Source organism: Diorhabda sublineata, chromosome 2 (genome assembly GCF_026230105.1).
Source record: "Diorhabda sublineata isolate icDioSubl1.1 chromosome 2, icDioSubl1.1, whole genome shotgun sequence".
Taxonomy (NCBI): Eukaryota; Metazoa; Arthropoda; class Insecta; order Coleoptera; family Chrysomelidae; genus Diorhabda; species Diorhabda sublineata.
Genome location: NC_079475.1, coordinates 15862341 through 15884871, shown reverse-complemented (window position 1 = coordinate 15884871; position 22531 = coordinate 15862341). Strand labels below are relative to the sequence as shown.

Genomic DNA, 22531 nt, shown 5'->3' with positions numbered 1-22531 from the left:
GAAATCTGATTGTTCTCGGAAGTTTTTCAATAGTCTCTTCTTTTAATCACGTGCTGTTCGTCATCTTTGTTATTCCAGAGAAGTTGGTTCAGTTTTATGAATTTTGCTCTTTGCACAACCTCCTAAATAGAAATCTGGATGTTCTCGCAAGTTTTTCAATAAAGTATCTTCTTTTAATCTCGCGTTGTTCGTCATCTTTGTTTTTCCAGGGAAGCTGATTCAGTTTTATGAATTTCACTCTGCACAACCCCATAAATGGAAATCTGGGTGTTCTCACCACACTAAAGTTTCTCTAAACAAATCTCTACAGGTTTTTACGGACTAGTTGTATATCAATAAATAATATAATAATATATCGATATAAATCAATTTGGGAATTTCGAGAGAATTGATTGTTCAAAAAATCATGCCGAATATTTCTACTTCTACTAGTTAACATCTGGCGATTTAAGATTTGTTTTTTTTTTTTTCATTACCAATCCTCATTGGAATAAATTCGTTTTTAAACAATATATCTCATTCAAATTTAATAATTGCGACCAACAACAATATCTAAATTTCAAATCATATGACCATTACTAAAGGAAAGCAATAACGTTAAAACCGTTATTTTTTCAAGATTCAAATCACGCAGATCTATATTATTGAAGCCAACTAAATTTCGCGATAAGATGGAGAAATAGAAAAACTAAATTCGGGGCATTTTACTTTTTATACAATATTAGTTATATTTCTGTTTTAGTCTGAAAAACTTTCATTTGCTGCTTACGATTGTCCTTGGTACAATTGGGACGAGCGTTCTAAAGTGGCTTTATTTCTGTTCATGGGAGAATGTGCATCCCCTGTAAAACTGACCTATCACGAAGACAAGGATTTAGATTTCAGAATTACAACTAGTGTAAGTAACTTTTACTTGAAAGGAGATCAAATTCAGAAAGGTACTATTAATTATTCATTGTTAACAAGTTTACAATCGTGAAAAGACTTGTTATTATATGAAGTCGGTTATTTTCCATGGAATCCATAATGAAGCAGTCGAGTTATTATAGAATACTTTTTCGTTTTTTGCAATATTTTGTAAATCAAGTGAATATTTGAATAAATAATGGCAATCACCATCGCTTAAGTACGTTTCTTATCTTGCAATAAACAAAATTGGTTTTTTTTTCTGTAGTTACTGAATATAATAAAACAAAACAATTTTATCGACACTCTATAAAATATTAGGGTAATATGGAGTGATAGTCCTTTGTACTGGAATACATCATAAATGAGATATTAAAGAGTGACTTTTTGCTGGTATCTTTTTGGCAACACTGTTTTGACAGATCACGCGTGCTTCGTGTCTTGTATCATTGTCAAACTTGTTCAATTTGATCTATAATTTCATCATGAATCGAAAGAACAACGCTTGCAAATTATTGAATTTTACTATCAAAATTCATGCGTCGCGCACTTCTTCCAATTTATGGGTAGTTTGGTTGGTCTACTGAGGGAACTATTTGGAACCTTGTGACTAAATTTGGAACCCAGTTTAAACTATTTGATATTAAACTACTAACACGCAAACCTACAATGAGGATCGAAGAAAATATTGCGGCTGTATCCGCCAGTATTACTCATGACCGTGAAATGTCGATTCGCCACCGTTCACAGCAATTGGGCCTCCGTTACTCCCCTACGTGGAAAATTTTGCGAAAGGATTTGGGTGTGAAACCTTATAAGATACGGCTGGTGCAAGAGTTGAAACCACACGATCTCCCACAACGACTAACATTTGGTGAATGGGCGCTGGCAAAGTTGGAGGCAGATCCACTTTTTTATTTTATTTATTAAATTATATAAGTACATAATATAATTATGTTGAGCTCGAGGATCCTGACACCTGACTTCTCTTATTTTTTACAAGCTCATTGATGTCAGATATCATATTTGTTGTAATTATTTTACGAATTGATTTGAGATGTTCATTCGTAAGTCTAGTGTTGTTGTTTAGTGACAATCAGATCTCTACCCTTTAACTTTATATTCAGATCAGTCAAGTGTTTATTCATATCTACCAAAAAGGCACCCCGCGGGCCGTATCTTTGACATGACTGGTGTACATTATTATAGCATTCAAATAACTGTAAACATATTAAAAAAATACATTTCAAATTTTTTGCAGATGTTTAAAACAGTCTACAGTTTGATAACCTTCATATTAAATATTTCGATGAAAACCAAGTGAGTTTATCTGATGCAATAAGAAGAGCAAAACAAAAGATTAGGATCTTGGAATCATATATCTTCTTCTATGTCTATACTAATAATAAAACCGAAGAATCGACGTGTCTGTCCATTGGTTTGTTTTTCACAAAAATAATTGTAGGTAACAAAAGAAGTGTAGCTGAACACAAAAATACAAGTTTTCAAAAAAAGTGTCCGTCTGTTTGTCTGTTTGTACCCGCTAATCTCTGGAACTACTGGACGGATTTTCAAAAACTTTCACAAATTTCTTCAGCTTAGCCTGGAGCAACAATTAGGTATGTTGATCTAAAGTTAACCCGGCATTACATGCGTGGGGTTTAATAAACCCCAGTTACAGAAAATGAGACCAAATGTAAAGCTATGCCCATGTCCGTCCCTGTAGCTTGCCAAACATGTAACCGCCCTCTCTTCCGGGTCTCAACTCAGTATTCGCTTGACGCTGAATAAAAGCATACGCTGTCTAACTTTGGAATTCATTAACTCTCTAACAAGTCATCGGACTATTTGAATCAGAACATATTTTTTATCGAAAATTGAACGTTCTACAAAAAAAGATTCTTGTAATTTTTTGATATTTTTACGTTTTTAAAAGTTATTTAACGTTAAAAATGGATTGATTTAAAATTTTTCCATTTATCAGCCAAGAAGAGATTATGAATAATTTTTGGAACTCTCATTAATTTTTTTGGGAGCTACCCCAAAAGAAAAGCTTTCGCTCAAGCGCCCAGGAGTTATGAGTCACCTTCGAGAAGTATGCTTATTCATACTACTACTACATACTACAAATTACATAATAGCATGGTTTTCTTCGCCTTCTGCTATTCTTGCTCCAAATCATGATCTTACTTTTTTGCAAAAATCAATTCGATACGAAGCCGTTAACTCTAAAATATCAAAAGCTTCTACTGAAAAAATGATTAATCATCTATGGTATTCAACTGAAACGCTAGCTATAATTTCCTTGTTTGATGATGAAGTAGAAATTGAAGTTAAAAAAAATGATTATAAATATTAACTGTTTGTAAAGAAAGTTAAGGCAAGGAAATTTGAAGTATAAAAAGACAATTTAAATGCAATATTAGACAAAAATATGAGTAAAATTGTATCGATAGATTCTCTATCTATTTTCAAAGATTTTCATCTTTTGACTTCATTGAGAAAGATGTAATTTCGTGGGCTAGTGATGGAAGTCTTAAAGAGTTTGTGCGATTTTTTACAGAATTCGTAACAGTCGTAAATGATGTGGCGGAGCGTGGTGTAGCATTGATTGAACAATACAATAAGTGTTTCACTAAAAATGTTACAATACTTATTGCTAGTTATAAGTGAATACAGAAAAAAAGCCCAATTGTAATAGAAATTTTTTAGTGTAACGATATAAATTGCTTTGAATATATAAACATTTAATTTTTAGGTTGAAATTTTTTTATCTAATATGATAATCAATTCTAAGCAACTTTTTGAAAAAATTTTTAAATCTATTAAAAATCTTAAAAATTTTTTGAGAGATAAGTTATAGAAAATTAAATGTTCTACAGAAAAAAGTCCTATTAAATTTTATCATAAAGTTGATGGTTGCGTCGGAAAAATAGAAAAATATAAAAATTTTAAATGAATCCAACTTTAGTGTTCAATAACTTTTGAAAAAATAAATATATCAAAAAATTATAAGAATCTTTTTTTGTAGAGCGTTCAATTCTCTACTAAAATATGTTTTGACTCAACTAGTCCGATAACTTGTTCAAGAGTTGATGAATTCCAAAGAAAAAAAAAATTTTCCGCGTTAATCAAATGGAAAATTTCAAAAAGTTTTCAACGCGGCACCTCTTAATATTAATATTGAGAGCTCTAAATTTTTCGGGATTTTTTTTCGTCATTTTAAACAATATTTTCAATATTAATAAGAAAAAAATTGTCGATTTTATTGAAACAGTCTACTGTATACATTACAAATAATATAATCACACAAAATTTGATAGAGCTGAAAACTTGCTTTTGCTACAACGAATGAAATTATTGAAAAGGTTAACTGACAAAATTGAAAAAAATATATATAATCAGTCCATTTTTATTGATGTCCCTTAACTGAAATGTAAATAAAATAAATATTCGGTAATACATAAATTGAAGCTGTACCTGTAGATAAATTATAAATATATTTTAACGCGAAAAATTAATTCCAAGCTTTTATTATCTCTTTTTTGTTCACTTTACCCATAGCATTTTTAGGTATTTTAGGTACAATTTTAATGATACTCGGTATCCAATAAGGAGGCATCTTATCTTGAGCCCAGTCTCTCAGTTCTTCTAAATTAAATTCCTTTTCTTCATCTAAAACCACAACCGCTGCTATTTTTTGACCCCATTTTTCATCGTCGATACCGACAACAATGCACTCTGATATGTCTGGATGAAGTAAAAGTTTTGCTTCTATTTCTAAGGCGCTTATTTTATATCCGCCCGATTTTATTATATCTACGGATTTTCTACCAAGAATTTTGAATTCTCTAGCTTCTGAAGAATATTCACAAATATCACCAGTCTTAAACCATCCGTCACTAGCAAATTCTTTTCGGGTTGCTTCCGGTCTGTTGAAGTACTCTTTGAAAATACCGTCTCCTTTCACCAAGAGCTCACCTGAAATAATAAACCATGTTTAATTACAAACTGTTATGATGGTTTCAATTTTTCGGGTTCACGAGTCACGCCAGTTGCGTTTTTTGCCCCTTGGCGACTGCCATCTAGCGGTCAGATACTACAATTGGGTGTCCGCTATGTTTTTTTGTGAGCAAACCAGAGTGGTCATAATACCATACCTTTGTCTGTCAATTATCTTAAAGAATTACTGAAATATGGTGAAAAGCTTAGATTGATGGAAAGAAGTGTGAAGGATAGTACCAAGGACTAATTATCCTTATTGATTTTTTTACATCTACTCTACAATGATCATCAATCCGTATTCTCGATGAAAACATTCAACATGAATATAATAAAAAAAGTTTTGGGTTTTTCCCAAGGAAAATGATGAGACTGAACAAAACTCCCTGAAAGAGTTGAAATATTGAAATGTCGAAGACGATTTGAGACCCTTAAATAATTTGATTGGCTTGAGTATACTAGGGGAAATTTTCTGTTTATCGCAAAGGATTTAATGGAAAAGAACAATAACCCTTTATCAACTACCTAGATGACCGCGAATATTTGGGTATTGAAAATTATGGGAGACCTTAAATAAAGTCGGTTGGTTTTCAATACTGACGGAAATAAATTACTCCAACGGACACAAGAGACAAATTGAAGCAGGTCATTTTGAAGTGATAGAAGTGAAAAGAAAAATTATTTAGTTGTATGTTTAATCGAGAGGAAAGATGTTGGTATAGGTAAGGGTTGAAAAACAAAAATAATTAGTGATATCCCCAAGTACTAAATAATCTTATCTATCGAGTTCTTTTGATCAGACTAAAGAGAAGTGTGAACATAATGAATATAATAAAGAAAGTTTTGGGTTTTTCCCACAGGAAATAATGAGACTAAACAAGGCCCTGTCAAAGACTGGAAACATCGAAACGTCAAAAGAGATTTGAGACCGAGATTTTATTAGTTTGATATCTAAATATCTGAAAAAAAATCTCAATTACTCCTAGGGACGTAAGACATAAAGAAACAGTATTCAGTTGTATATTTTTTCGTCGAATGAAAAGATATAGGGAGAATTATTTGGGAAAATTAAAAGTGAGAAGAAAAGTTATTCAAACAATTAAGACAAAATGTGATAAGAGTTGAAACCAGACGAACAAGAGGAAATGAGAACACTATGGTGCCGCATGCACACTAAGTAGAATACAAATCTTGCCAAGCACTGTGACACGTTTTCCTAGCAGCACTTTTACACAAGGTGGAAATTCAAAGTTAGAGGTGAGGAAATTTGGAGCTCCTATCTACCTCCTTTTCCAATGCTTTTACCATTGTTCTGTTGCTGATACCACAAAAGGGTTAGAGTCCCATGAAGGGCTTGCCTGCCATCGCCTTAGCGAGCTTATCAACTATTTCATTTCCCTTCGTTCCGGTGTGCCCCAGTATCCATTGTAGGGTAACTTTATTTCTCTTGCCTAGCCGGTTTAATTGTTGTAGGCAATCACAAATGAGTTCCACTAACTAGAAGTAACCCTTACTTTCCCTTACTTACTTTTGCGCCCTTTGAGAAATAAAAGGATGCTATGATAATTGCCTTAATTTAATAATCTTTTTTTTTTAATCCAAAAAGTTCTTTTCTTTCTGCATAGCCCACAAACATTCATACAAAATGGCAATCAACTAAATTATCCCATTAATTAAAGCTTCGACCTAATGACTTATCTGAATTTTATTCCTTTCGTGTATACAAATTATTTTACCCGATACTTCAAGTTAACGATATTTTTGAACATGTGAAAGTGGAATATGAATATAAAATGTTTACCTCGATGATTATCACTTTTGTAAAATTTCTTTGTAAATTTAATGTCACCATCTACATTGGCACATTCTAGAATGGTATTCAGTTCTCCACTCTCTTCATTTTTTTCTACTATTCTAGCGGATACACCTGGCAGTGGCAAACCTACATAACCAGGTCTTCTTTCCGAATCATAAAGTTGTGATAATACCATTCCACATTCAGTCATTCCATATCTAGGACAAAAAATATCCATTAAAAAAACACCTGATACTTAATTAGTTCTTACATGTTTTTTAGAGATATTAGAAACACTTCCACTGTTACTACTGTGATCATTGAAAGAAGACCAAATCATCACTAGACTTAGCAGTGCTGAATTTACAGTTCTAGGCTACGGGAATGATCTAGTAGTGGTAGTAGGGGATAAGCATGAAGACATAATTTCTGCACGGACTCAAATGGTACTAAAAACAATAAAAAATTGGGATGATTATTTACAAGGAGAAGGAAATATAAACGTACTTATCGTTAATGGAAATGAATGAAAACTTTCCACTGAAGTAACAATATCAAGGAGTCATCCTGTATAAAACATTTCCTCGAAGCAATCACCTTATTAAGGTAATTGCAAAAGCAACTGCAGCATATGGACTTGCCGCAGGGTGTTGGCAAGATAAGGGGATTAAAACCAGGATGATATTCTGTATATCCCAAACAGTCATCAAACTCATGATCACATACGCAGCGATTGTTTGGTGGTCGAAAATTGAACAAACAATAGCTCAGAAAAAGATCCAAAGACTAACCTGCATAGGAATTATATGGGTGATGCCAACCTTCCCACCCATCGTTAGAGGCACGTATAGTGAAGAAAGAGGCAATTAGCAACGCCCATAGGCTAATCCAGACAATAAAACTGAAGCAGAAAATTCTCACAGATCACCTAGGAATTCTAAGAGCTGATAAAGTTGGTAAACAGTAACAAACCAGTGAACCAAATACATAGACAAAGAAATTCATTTCAAAAGGCTAATTAAGACCGTCATAGGCCAATAAAAATTTTTGGTAAGCTCGAAATGTATCTCTCTGGTACACAGACGGTTCGATACTAGCGCAAAGAGCTGGACTGGGCATCTGTAGAGCAAAATGCGAGGTCTCCATACCTCTAGGAACATCACTCACTACTTTTCAGGTAGAGCTGCTATCAATAAACAAATGTGCTCAGAAATGTTTTGATAGAAACCTCTCTAAAACATCCACATTCTCTTAGACAGCCAAGCGACCTTAAAGGTTCTGAAAGCTATTGAATGTACGTCTAAACTGAACAAACTCAAATGTGGCTACCAGGCCATACCAGGAAATAGGAAGCAGACAGACCTAAACTGATACCTAAAGAATCAGTGGGAGTCTTTGTGAAGAAATACTCCAGGTTCAAGACAATCCAAAAGATTCATAACCATATCAATTACGAAGTCGGAAGAACTTTTCTTGATAACCAGAAACGACATGAAATTGGTTGTCGGTCTTCTGAAAGGTTACTACCCAGTCAAATACCATCTTAAGTCGATAGGCATGTCAGAGGCCGACAAGAGCAAGCCATGGAAGCAGCAGAGCTTCTACTCTGCGAATGTTCTTCCCATTTCGCTGAAAGGGTCAAATATCTTGAAGGACCTTGAAAAGTGGGACACAAAAACACCGAAAAAAAGCCTCCTTCGGAAGGAGTCTATGTATTTTGGAAGCAGAACAATAAGATGTAGAGTCTTGTACAAAATATCTTGTAGGCATATGTGCAAAGTGGCTGTAAAACCAAAACTACTCCCCAAAACAATAGGGTAGTTTTTTAGTGGTTAGGATTATCAAGGTTCGTTTTTTAGTTACATTGAATAAACTTACCTTTGTAATAGAGAATGTCCAGATATTTGTAACCATTTTTCATGTAAGGAATTAGGCATTGGTGCCGAACCACTAATCATGAGCCTCATTTTAGTTTTCAATGTATTTTTTATATATTCCACCATTTTAGGATCTTCTTTGAATACCCTCTGAAATTCTTCAACGAGTTTAAAATAAATCGTTGGTACAGCCATATAAACGGATATTTTTCTATCTTCTGGTTTGGCATTTATACCCAGTAAGTATGACCAAACAGTGTTGGCATTGAATTTTTTCAACATTATAGCCTTGGCTCCTATATGAAGTGGACACAAAAGTGCGTTGACAATTCCGTGAACGTGATGAAGAGGAAGAGTATGAAGGATTACATCATTTTGTGACCACTTCCATGCATCAATAAGAGTCGTCACTTGATACTGAATATTTTTATGTGAAATGACCACACCTGAAATTTAAATTTTGATAAATTATCAACAGTAAAACCTTTCAAATAATCTAAGATGTATTAAAGGGATTTTCTGAATATACATAATTTAGTATAAAATGCATTAATTTGTAAATATAAGGGAGGTTTATCCGAAGAGTAACGACTTATACGAGGGTTGTCTGAATAATTTTCGACCTAACAAAGACATTTTTTTCATATTCATCTTTATATTTTTCTAAATAATCTACTTTTAGATTTACATACAGTCTTTATTTTTTTATGTAAAAATCAAGTATTACACTCGACACTCGAGTAGTTTCGGTGGTGCCTGTCGGAGATGCCTGTGGATATTGATCTTGAACTTCTATGGGTTGTAATCTTCAAGAAAGACGTGCCTTTGTAGCTAATTTCACAGGCTCGCACTTCTCGAAAGAAAGGAATCCTGATAAATTGACATTTTAGGCGACTGCAGGTGAATTCAGTATTCATGAGCCACGTCTGCCTGTCCAGTAGGTCTTACAGGTCTTGTTGGGATTAGGTTAGACAGCTCGGTGCACGATCTTTTTTCTATGCACTTAGTTGTCCAAATTTCTAGTCCACTCTAGATCGCCTATATTCGAACTTCTTCTGTAATGAGTCGAGCATTTTCAGGGCATACTTTGAATCCGAGCTCCAAATGTGCGGGTAATATTCCAAAAATTGTTTATAACAAAAATTCTGTTTGGGGTAGTCTCGTACCTAAACAGTTTATCGCGCGACTTTCCAATAATAATCTGATAAAAGTTGTAACTTTTCAGATACTGATAACGTTTTATATTCACGTTTGGACATTTTATACACTTTTATTCCCTTGTTCATAGGTCAAAACCTGAGATAGTACTGACAAAGCATGCGCGAAAACAAGGTTCTAAAAGTACCATTAACAGAGGTAATTTAATGAAAAAGAATCTTATTGCAACTCTCAATAATAGAGGTTTCTCACTTATCCAGGTCCCACTTAACCAGGTTTTACTGTATAAAGAGCAAGCTAGCTAAGTACGGTCTATATGTTGCGATTCGCCTTACATAACTAACATACACCTTTACTTAGGTAAAGCTTGATAGTTGATAATGTACCTTTTGTATGTACAACCTGGAAAAAATCGAAGGCGAAAGAGTGGTTATAGATATGACAGATCATCTATCGCAAGGATACGGTATTAACTCCGATAATTTTTTTACCTCTTGTCTCAATTGGCAGACAAACTGCGGTACAGTATGAAAAAATAAAGCCTTTATTTCCAAAAGATACCCGCCGTTGGCATCTAAGTCCGACAACGTTTGCTTTAAAAAGAATCGAACATTAGTTGCTTATGTAGCAAAAAAAAATGCTGCAGTAGTATTTCTTTCCAATGGTAAGGAAGCATCATATAAACCTGACATTATCCAATAGCACAAAGGGTGCAGTAGACGTAGTGGATCAATGGCACGGCAGTATTCTACCAAACGAAAGACGAATAGATGTCCAATAGTAGAATTCTATCATTTGCTTGATACGGCAACTATAAACGGATTAATAATATGGAAATTAATAAATCCAAATGATTATGCAAGCTGTTTGGATGCCCGATGAAAATTTATTGTTAGATTTGGGTAAAGAGCTGGTAAAACAAAATATCGTTCGTCGTTACAAAACTGTACTAAGAAATTCTATAAAGCAAAGTATGCAAAATTTGCTACCCGAAATATGAACAGCAGACGCTGCTAGTAGTGAATCAGCAGATAATCCTGGGGACGTTGCAATTTTATGGACGAAAGAAAGATAGAAAAAGTCGTAACTAAATAAATTAGGATCGTACGGTTTGTCGTCCTTACTTATCGACTGGCTTGGTGGCTTTCTCAAAGACGGATTCATCCAGGTCGCTGTCGATGAACACACCTCAGAAAGGTTTGAGGTCAACACTGGTTTTCCTGAGTGATGCCTCTTGTCACCTACTCTCTCTCTCTCTCTCTATGCTGTAGGACCTCTTTTTAAAACTAAAAATCTATATACTCCGCAACTTGTTCAAATCCTCTACAAGGCCCAGATTTGTCAATATTTGGAATATTGCTCGCACATTTGAAGGTCGGCTTCCAAACATACCCTGAAATGCTCTACTCAATACGCAATTCGACGTATAAGCAGTTGAGCAGGAACTTATAAGTAGAGTATAGAACTGACTCTGTTTTATCGATACTACGACGCCAAATGGTTTTCTGAGCTGTCCAACATTATTCCGCCTACAGCAGTTTTTTAAAGACCTACTCTACAGGTATCATGAACACCAGGTGCAACTGCAGACGCCTAGAATGTCAATTTATCGAGAATCCTTCCTTTGAAGAAGTGCAAGCATGTGGAATTAGAAACCAAGGCACGTCTTTCCCGAACACTACAACCTATAGGAGTTCAAAATCAATATCCACAGGCATCTCCACTCAACAGGCACCACTCGAACTACTCGAGTGTAGAAAAAAAGTGTCATAAATTTGTATGTACAGAGCATTCCAAGAAACAAACACTTTGCAACGATTGTTGAATGTTAAAGGTTATTATTTTTGTAATATTTTAAGCATTAAACAATTAAAACTAATTATCATTCTGTCTTTGGGTGGTATATGATTACATACCAACTTGTAACACGTAATCGTAGCTTAAAAGCGTTGGGGTAAATATGTACCCCATCAGCCGTTTACGTAAATTTTTTGACTTAACCTAACGAGGGTTAATAAATCGCCCTTCATTTAAATTCTGTACTCAGTTAAGTTTGACATTAAAAATTAAAAAATACAAATGAAATAACGTAACTTACCTTTAGGTGAACCAGTAGTTCCACTAGTATACAAAATAAGAGCATTATTAGAATCGTAAAAACGATTTGGTAAACCCCCATCCAGATCACTGCGGTTATAAATTGTTTTCTGAGCACAATCAAGTTTCATTTTTTCGTCCAATACATGTAAATTACTATTTGTATTGACTGATACCCTCTGCATTATATCGGAATATTCAGGTGCTGATATTAATAGTTTAGAATTAGAATCATTGGCATAATACAAAAGAATATTCTTCGGGTGTAAAGGACTTAGAGGAACAGCTGCAATTTAAAGATAGCATTGAAATAATATTGTTTCTTTTAAACAAACCATAGTATTTTTAATAATAAATTTTACTTATTTCACTATTCACTAAATTTTGCAGAGCAAAATGAGAAAATTAGCTTAAAATTAAGTGCCAATTAAGTGCCATAATACGAAATTTTCGACCATTTTGAATAGCAGCTCTTGAATTTTAGCCATGAAGATCGAGTATGAGAATGTGCGTTGTCGTTATGGAACCGCCCTTTCGTTTTCTCAAATGAGGCTGTTTTTTTGCAATTTCTTACTTTACCTTATCAAGCTAGAATACCTAAAACTCTCCTGTTATCGTTCTAATTTTTCAAAGATAGTCGATGAACAAAATCTCATGACTAACCCAAAAGACGGATTCCATTGCTATAAGGCCTCGGAAATGTTAATTCGAATGCTCTTCTTCGAATGCAGCAAAGCAAAAGAGTTGAGGGAAGCTTTTATTGAACCAGAATTCTTGAGCTAATCCTCTTCCTGAACCTCTTTTTCCAACATTTTGCTTTGCAGGATGACCTGCATGCATATATGGATTCGTTTCGCATTAAGTTTTTATGGTTATAATATAGTTTTTCATTCTTCTGAGGAATTCATAATTTGTTCCTTGGGCGGTCCAGGGGATCTTGCTTTTATCGGGATCTGACATCTTCGTTCAAGATCCAGGACTCAACTCCATGGAACGGGACAGAGAAAACGTAGTATCTCGACATTCTTCTTTATATTTCAAGAGATATTGTGATTTTTGAAGAAAGCAGGTGGATCTTGTCTTTTCGAAGCGTGTCTTTATTTCCTGGTTGTTGGTTCAATCTTCGTTTACAATAGTTCCAAGGTATTTATGTTGTTCGATTTTTTGTGTTGGAACTTGATTGATATAGGGATCGTATGTTTTGTCTTTTTGACATTGATATTCAGGCTGTATCGCTGACTGTAACGGGTGATATTATCCATCAGGATTGTTAAACTTCTATATGGTCAGCAAATATAATGGTGTCATCTGCATATCTGATGTTATTTATCATTCATCCATACCTTTTTCTCTCATATAGGGCTTCGCTTAATATCCAGTCTGAGTACAAATATTTTCACTTTTTCTGTGTGTTCTCCTTCGATTCTAAGGATTAATTCCAGTGGAGGTTTTCAATTATTCTCAGATCCTTAGTGTTAATTCCTGTTTCTTTAAGTATCTCTGTCATTTTTCCATGCTTTATTCGATCAAATGCCTTTTCTTAGACTATAAAACATGCATACACATCGCAATTTACGTCTCTGCGTGTTTGTCCCAGGATCTGGACAGAGAAAGATGCTTCCCTCGTACCAACCGCATTAATAAACCCGATGTAGTTGGGTGATATATGGTTCTCACATATTTTGGTTTCTTAGGAAGTGCAATGATCTGGGATTTCAACCATTTTGATGGTATTCTTCCGGAATCATATATGCTGGTAAACATATTCGTGATCTATCGCTTTGGTATCAAGCAGTTTGAGGCATTTTGCTTTATGTTAACAGTACCTGCTACTTTGCCATCTTTTAGTAGCCTTACTGCTGCTTGAATTTGTTGTAGGATTTCTGGTCCTCCCGTTGATTCCAATCCATTGAGTCCAAGTTGTTTCTTTGGTCTTCAAAGAGTTTTTTAAGGTATGACTGATGTTGTCTTCTTGATTTATTATTATATTGCCATTCGAGTCTGTTAACATTCGGATAGCGGATAGCCATATGGCAAATGCGCTCTTTTGTCTCTTTTGTCTCTAGCCTCTTCTATCTCTCTAAACTTAATCTGACGGTCGTCCAGTACCATTTCACAATTTAACCAACCATTACGCACAGTTAAAGTCGTGAAGAGCAAATGAAAAGTTCTATTTATAATGTTATGTTATAGGGAAAATTATTGTTTTGAATTAACCATTACCTTAGTACGGATCTGCGAATATTTGTCATGCCATTACATTTTTTAACATTATGTATCTTCATTTACTTCCAACGCGATGTAAATAGAGAATTAGAAGTGTATTTTTAGAAACATTTAAATGTGGGTATACTCTTTACGAATTTAACTCGAGCTGTTTCAAAAGTTTAGAATGTATGCCAGACAAATAAAAAATACACGGGCAATTATTTTTTTTTTCGAAATGAAAATCGATTTTTAAAAACAAAACGAAAATTTCTAAAATTTACAAATTGAAAGAAATACGATATACGAATTATGAAGCTGTACAAGAGTTCTTGTCTTAAATAAAGAAACAATTTATACGAGGTGTGGCTATTAAGTAACGAGACTAATGCTACAACAGAAAAAGTAAGCATGCGCCAAGGTTTAGCGTCTGTCAGCTAAAAGCTTCCATCCATTACTCTTCATCCGATAGGGTCATCAGTCTTCTCTGCTGATCGCTTTCCTTTTTTCTTCCATGCGTTTAGTGGAAGTATCTACCTAACTTTTTTTTCAGGTTAAGGTTAAATACTTTACTCTTTTTTCTATGGTTCCGTGGTTCACTTTGGGGGTTTGTCGCAGACTCTAGAGGGACCTAATTCTTAGCAAACTTATTACATCTATAAATGATCTCCAACTCCTTATTAAAGCCTCCCTACTCAAGATCCTCAGTTTTGCAAGATCTCGGATGAACTGTCCGGGAGGGAGTTTTGTCCTCAGCTCCAGCTTAGATCGTCTTCGGATGAGTCCTGCTAGTTACCCAGTTGAGTTTCTCGATTTGTCCACTAAATAGTCGACGTTGTCTTAGATCAATAATCTAGGATTATTTGATCAATTGTCACTCGACTACCCGTGATCACAATATCTTATTTTCCCATACCGGAGCTGTTTTCAACATAAAAACAATTTTGGCAGCATTTATACCAATTAAAAGACAAAATTCCCCAGCTGCACGTACGCGTACTACAAATTCTTTGTCCACGAGAATACTATTGCCATCATTATTGGGTCTCTGTAGTATCTTTTTCAGTTTAGTGGTGTAGATTAATAAATGTATCATATGTTATCATCAATATATGATAACTCGTAATTAATTTTCCATAATTGGTACTGATTTTAAAAAGAGCGTAGGTTCAAGATGCTCATTGTTTATATTTTGTTTAATATTTTTAACGTAAAATTTATTTGCTTTTAATACCTTAACGCAGTATCACTAAGTAGATAAACATTTTAATTGCATTTTTCAACAATGTTATCATGTTAAAGTTTGTGTTATAATTTCATCAATAAATAAACTGAATTATAAAAGTCCCAGGTGAGGATAAATGATTATTTCTGTATGCTTGAAAATATTGATTTTGTAATAATGCTTTTTTACATTCTTCTCTTTACTTATTATTTGGCGACAAATCCGTTTAAAATTTCTTTAAATAAATATATTTTTGGTTCATAATATTCAATTTTGATCAATAAAGCTCGCTCAATTCAAATGAATATATTTTTCAAAAGTACAGGTAGATATCTAGTTAATTAAAAGAAAAAAAAGGTCTACCAAAATTGTGAAAATAGAAAAATTGGAGTATCGAGCCATCATCAAGTACCTGTATCTAAAAGGGTTAAGGGGTAAGCAGATTTACGAAGATTAAGCATTAATACCCTTAGTGATCAATGTCCTTCGTATGCGACCGTGAAAAATTGGACGGCAAGCTTCAAAAGAGGTAAATTTTCCATTGAAGATGATGAACGATCGGGAAGGCCAGTTTCTGCGTCAGTCCCCGAAAATATCAATGCAGGTCATGACATGATTTTATCAGACCGTCGATTGAGTTAAAACGGATATCTGAGCACTGATTATTTCATACGAACGCGTTCAGCATATAGTTCACGTCCATTTGGACAAGAGAAAAATTGCTGCAAAATGGATCCCCAAATGTTTGAATGTTGACTAAAAACGTGCAAGGATAGAAGCATCGCGTTCGATCTGTGCTCGATTTGAAAACGATATAGATTTCTTGAACCGAATTGTTACTATGGATGAGACTTGGGTACATTTCTACGATCCAGAAACAAAGCAACAATCGATGGAATGGCGACACTCTGGTTCTTCAAAAACTAAGAAGTTTCGTGTCCAAAAATCTGCTGGAAAAGTTCTTGCTTCAGTTTTTTGGGATTGCCATGGAGTAATCATGATTGATTTTTTGGATAAGGGTAGAACAATAACTGAAGATTACTATTCGACATTACTGACCACTCTACGGGAAAAAATTAAAGAGAAAAGATGCGGAAAGCTATCCAAAGGTGTTTTGTTTTTACAGGACAACGCCCCAGCACAAAAAACTCATGTTACCATGAAAAAAATTCGTTATTTAGGATTTTAATTAGGAGAACACCAGATTTGGCTCCGTCCGACTAACATCTCTTTCCTCAACTTGAAAAAAGTTTAAAAGGTCGTAAATTTTCTTCCAACGAGGAGGTAATAAAAATTGTGAAGGTCTGGTTTGCAGAGCAAGAAGAAACATTTTTTTAAAGGTCTAGAGACGTTGCAGGTTCGCTATAATAAATGTATACAATTAAGAGGAGAATGTGTTGAGTAATAAAATATTTTGACATTGAAATTTTGTTTTGTTCTATAGTAGGTTGAGAATTTTTCAATATATCCTGGTATATAAAATATATTTAGAATCAATTTTACAATAACAACTTTTTTTTTCGTTAATTGTGATTAATTTTTTTTTACTACGAAGTAAATATTTCACAAACACTAATAGCGTTTGACTCAAATAGGAAAAAGATAATGAAGGCTCTGAAAGATAAACAGATAGGAACGAAATTGAGAATACTCCTCTCAATGATTATGGAGAGGTCAAAAGCAAAGTTATTACAATCAAAAGAAAGACTGGAGAAAGGAGTAAAATATAATAACATACTAAAAAATATAAATGAAGGAAAGTCAAGAAACAGCGTGAGTAAAATGATAGAATACATAGAGGAAAGTAAATTACAGAAACTGACAATAGAGAAAAAAAATGGGTTAAGAATAAATGAGAATAAAACAAAAGTTATGAGTTATAAGTTCAAAAAAGAAATAATAAAAATAGGAGTTAGAAGAAGTAGCAACCTCAAATATCTAAGAATAATGATTAATAGTGATGAAGAGATATAAGAAATGAAAAAAATATATACAACAACTGATAAAGCATATCATGGAAACAAGAAATGAGAAAAAGTAAATAAGAAGACCAAAATGAATATATTTAAAAAACAATGATGAAACCGATACTATGTGTGCGGCAGAAACAATGACACAAAGAGAACATTTTAATATAGCGGAAAGAAATATGATAAGAGCAATATAAATACTGATGAGGATTTATGAAAATGAATAAAAACAAGGTATGAATATGAAACAAAGGATGAACTTGAAGAAGAATAGAATAAAAACACAAAAAATAAGAAGGCTAGGGATCTGTGGAGAGCAGGCGAATACACAGTTGCTAGAGTGGCAACCAGGAATTAGAAGAAGAAAAATGGAAAGGCACAGATCAAGGTAGTTAAAATAAGTAAAACAAGGCTTAATTGAGAATTTGAATCGAACAATAGAAAGAAAAGACCAAGGAGGGGTCCGCATGGAAAATAATTAGCGACAGAGTCGATTAAAGAGACAATAGAGATATATTCACTCAAAAATGAACCGAAAAGCATAAGATGACTCAAACTGTAGTGCACAGCGATATACAATATAATTTCCAGATGAAAATGAATATTTTTTTCACAAATAAATACGTTTGACGATTAAAATTAAAACATTTACATTTGGCACTTCGTATGTATCAAATTTTTGCTAGAAAAGATTGCCTGGTAGACCAAAAAATAAACGGGAAGATCATGTTTTGCAAGATAAGCAAAATCTGGGAATACGTGACTGGAACAAACAGATGCAGGTTAGAGAAATATGGAGAACCATAGTCGAGGCTTCAAAAATATGTGAAAAGCTGTAATTAAATAGGGATATAATATGGGCGGATCACCCACAAAAATACAGGGTCAAAAGAGCTCAATTTGAACGGCTACAATTCTCAATAGAATGTATAGCCTTGTATATATAACTACATCATTCAGATTAATTGTTATCTCATTAGGCTGGAAACTTAGACCTGACGTCAGTAGACATAAATTTTCAATGGTTTTTTAATATGTTCCTTCTAAGCCACATAATACTATATCCCGCTTTAAAAAACTGCTTCACCTTCTTTTAGTGGTCTGCTACTTCAATTTTGATCATTATTAATCACAACTTTTTGTTCTAACCACGCAAACACATTAAAAATCCTACAAAAAACACATAAAAAAACTAAACAGCATCAAACGCCGTTACAGATTATATTGTCCACCGTTATAGAAGCCAAATTCAGCGCCATCTAGTGACACGTGATTTTCGCCAATATTATGCTTATAAATATTTTATTAATACAATTCATACGAACTCATATTTTGCAAATACGTAATTTCTTAACAAAACATATTTATCAATGTGATTATAATGTATTTATACACTTGTTTATTGAGATGAATAGCAATTTAGAAAAAGAATTTAGTATACGCCGATATTCAAAACAATTGATATTCATTAATATGATAAGAAACATTTTTTAATATCGCCGAATGAAAATATATTTATAGTCAACAATCATGAACTTGAAATTAAATGTATTCATTTAAATACAATTGTATTTATGGGAATAATACTCAATGACACCTATTAGACGAAATATATTCAGAAACTTTGTATCTGTAATTAATTTGTAACTACAACGATCATGAATTGAAATGTCTTAGCAACTGGTTTGTCTACTGGATTAGAGAAATTTATAGATAATATTACAGTGGCTGTTGACACAGGAGACCACAAACTATGACACAAAATAAATTATTTTTTAGTTAAAAATACTACTGTGACCTTGCAAAATTTTTGATTGAATTTTTAAGAATATAAATTATGATTTTGTAAGCGTTACTATGAGAAACTCAGCCAAGTTTGGGTTAAACATGGCGACCACTCTCATGTGGCCACACTGTCTCTATTAAGTGACTGTAGACAACACGAGTAACGAGGAACAAGCTCTATCAAGGTAGCAGTGTCAAATTAGCAAAAATCAATAAGAAAATATTCCAAATTTAGCTAGTAGCTTTTTTGTAGCTATTAAGTTGCTGAAACCGCGATTTTGAAATCACAATTAATGCTAAATTCATATAAAGCTAGCATAAAATTTCGATAAATCAATAAATATCAAGTCAGCTGGTGAACAAAAATTTTTTGCTAATTTGCTGCAAGTAAGTACTACCGAAAATTATAAGAAAAAAAGACCGGACGAATTTTTTATAATAGCAGTAATTTTCGTGACACATTCTAGCTTGAACTCGACTTGTTACACGAAAAATGGAGAGAAGATTTATTGGCTACATTGAACAATGTTCAAATGAGTCTAAAGAATAAGCAACAACATGGAAACTAGAAATCGGCCAATCCTTTCGATAATAATAATTCTACTAGTACATGCTACTTTGAACTTGACTTGTTGAACAACAAATGCTAATGAAATTTATTTGCTACATTGAACATTGTTCAAATGAGCTTAAAGAATAAGCAACAAAATGGAAACTAACAATCAAAAGATCCTTCCGATCAGCAACAATTTTTCTAGTACATGATAGCTTGAAATCGACTTGTTACAAGAAAAATAAAGAGATTTAGTTGCTACATTGAACAATGTTCAAATGAGCCTAAAGAATAAGCAATAAAATGTAAACTAAAAATCAGTCGATCCTTTTGATCAGCAGTAACTTTTCTAGTACATACTAGCTTGAACTCGACTTGTTATATGAAAAATGGAAAGAAACTTTAGATGCTACATAGAACAATGTTCAAATGAGCCTAAAGAATAAGCAACAAAATGGAAACAAAATCGGCTGATCCTTCCGATCAGCAAAACAGGTTTTTTTCGTTTTTTTTTTCAATAACAATAACTCACGAACAATTAAACCGATTTTTACCAACTTGGCGGCAATCGACGTGGTTTTTTGATGTTAAGAGCTGATTAGTTTTTGGAATCGATCAATAAAGCTGTTTAAAAGTTATTTCAAGAAAACCACATTTGACAAAAATTTGTTTTGTAGTTTTTATGAGATTTTGTAAAATCCACTGGTCCGAATCGATTCAAATTGTACTCAAAATATAAATTTGGTGAAGCCCTTTCAAATGACTCCAAACGCGTTGGAATCGGTCGAACCATTCAAAAGTTATAAGAGGGTCACATACGTCATTTTCGCACACACTTGTGGAACTCTTTGAGAAATAACTTAAAAGGAGTGAACTTTTTCAGCAGCTTCGTACTGATATTGCTTCATTTGCTGAGCTTGAGTGTTTGTTTCTACATTTGGGGTAATTCACTCTAAACAAAAACTGTGTGTAGCATGCATATGTTAATTTTTTTACTTTTGTCTACACTAAATTTTCATTGCTGGTGTGAACCCTAATTATAGGATATAATCATATAGGTAGATTTAATTCCGTTTGTAAATGTTATTACAATTATCAGAATTAGCATTCATTAGTAATCAATTTTTTTTTCAGTTTTATTTAGTTACTGTTTCTATTAAAAATAATATGTTCAATTAAATTAATACAAATTTATGTAAAACTTTGTTTTTCATTAAATTCCTTTAATCCCTAACTAGAAAAGACTTGCATAACATTTAGTAGAAAAAACAGTTTGAAACAGTCATAACAAAAAGAAAGTGGATTAAAATGTTTAAAACAAATTTTGTTGAAAACTGCTTAACTGTTTCAAAATAATTTAAAACAAATGTATTAAACTTTCAGTTTAAAACATGCCAACCCTACATGCTGAAAATAAAGTAAAAATTCTGAATAAACAATCTTTTCGTGAAGCCCTTGTGGAAATTAACATGGTGTAGAAATCACAAAAAAAATGAATGCAGGAAATACAAAACCACAAATATGAAGAACAAGCTTACCTAAAACCTTGAAAAGAAAAAAGGAGTAAGATATAAAAAGAAACATTGAATAATAAGTGTTTACCATGTAAGTATATATTGGTTTTTAAGTCTAATTTTTCAGCTTTATGTTATTGAACAAAATGTGGTACATAAACTTACACTGAAGAAATTAATATTGCAATTGCAATAAATTCAAATTCATTTTCCTCTATTATTTGCCAATTTTTGATAACTAAAATTCTAAACTTCACTTCTAATCCAAAGATAATATTTATTAACAAAAGATCTTTGGCACAGAATAGAAACACCTCTTTTTGTAAGGTACTAAACAAAAGTACTTTGAGAAAAATTACACCTAAATGGAGTGATATTCATGCATTTATAACATCAATTTCATCAATCACAAACACAAACATGGACCTATGATTTTTAGTAACAAACTGTTGTATCATTTAGTTCCTTGTACAATAAAAGTTTTTGCTAAAAGTGTTTTCTCATATTTGAATAAGTGAATTATGTTGATAATTGAAGTTTGAAAGATGCATTTGTCCTTTTCTACATTGTGATTTATAAATAATTCTTACAATTAAAATGTTACAATTTTAGGCTAAAATATTCTGATTAAATTCGTAATGTGGTTCAAATTTAACTACTTATTTGAAAAATTTTGTCAACTACTTTTATTTAAACTTACCGATTTGTCCTGAGATCCAAATGGCATAAAGCGTTATAACATAATTTACATCATTAGAGCACATAAACATGACTCTTTCCCCAGTACGACCATTGCAAAGTTTTGTGATTTCTTTTGAAAGCTCGTTAGCACTTATAAAAATATTAGCATATGTATAACTTGCAATTCGATCTCTTACGGCTATTCTATCAGGAAAATGTGTACAATTTCTAAATATTGGTCCATTGGGAAGAGTAGAAGCCACATTCACGTTCGCTTGAACTTGTTGAAATCTTTTTGAAATTTTTAAGACTGAATTTCTTATATGACTCTTTAATAGAGACATTTTATTTGTAATTACGATTAAAAATATCTAGTGGAAGTATTTAATCAAATCCAACGTATGAAGACTAAATGTCACTGATTATACATTCGCTAATGACAACTGTTATGAAAAATTCACGACAGGAATTGTACTTTTAATATGAATTTAAATATAAATTTCTATTAATATTGAAACTTTTATCATCACTTTTATTAAAACTTTCACAAATGTCGGCGGAACAAAATAAAATTTTAGGTTATATAAAATAATCACTCATACCAACGTGTTAAAATTAATTTGACGTTAAAGTGGAGCATATATAACCGTTTTACGCTTGTATTCCAGAATATACATTTAATAATAATGATGTCATCATTCCCCCAAATTGAATTAATATGCCGGGCGTGTGTTCTTAAGTAAATTTATGTAAAATAAAATTA

General features: G+C 32.9%; 1 protein-coding gene across 1 annotated transcript; it reads right to left on the bottom strand.

The window, feature by feature from the left end:
• Nucleotides 1-4138: 4138 nt before the first annotated feature.
• LOC130453030 (malonate--CoA ligase ACSF3, mitochondrial) lies at nt 4139-22393 on the bottom strand. Its single transcript, XM_056792615.1, has 5 exons — nt 21788-22393; nt 11837-12121; nt 8582-9026; nt 6710-6921; nt 4139-4887 (listed from the first exon to the last, which is right to left on the bottom strand). The coding sequence occupies exons 1-5, from the start codon at nt 22110-22112 to the stop codon at nt 4424-4426; spliced, it is 1731 nt and encodes a 576-aa protein (XP_056648593.1). The 5' UTR covers nt 22113-22393; the 3' UTR covers nt 4139-4423.
• Between the last annotated feature and the right edge of the window lie 138 nt (nt 22394-22531).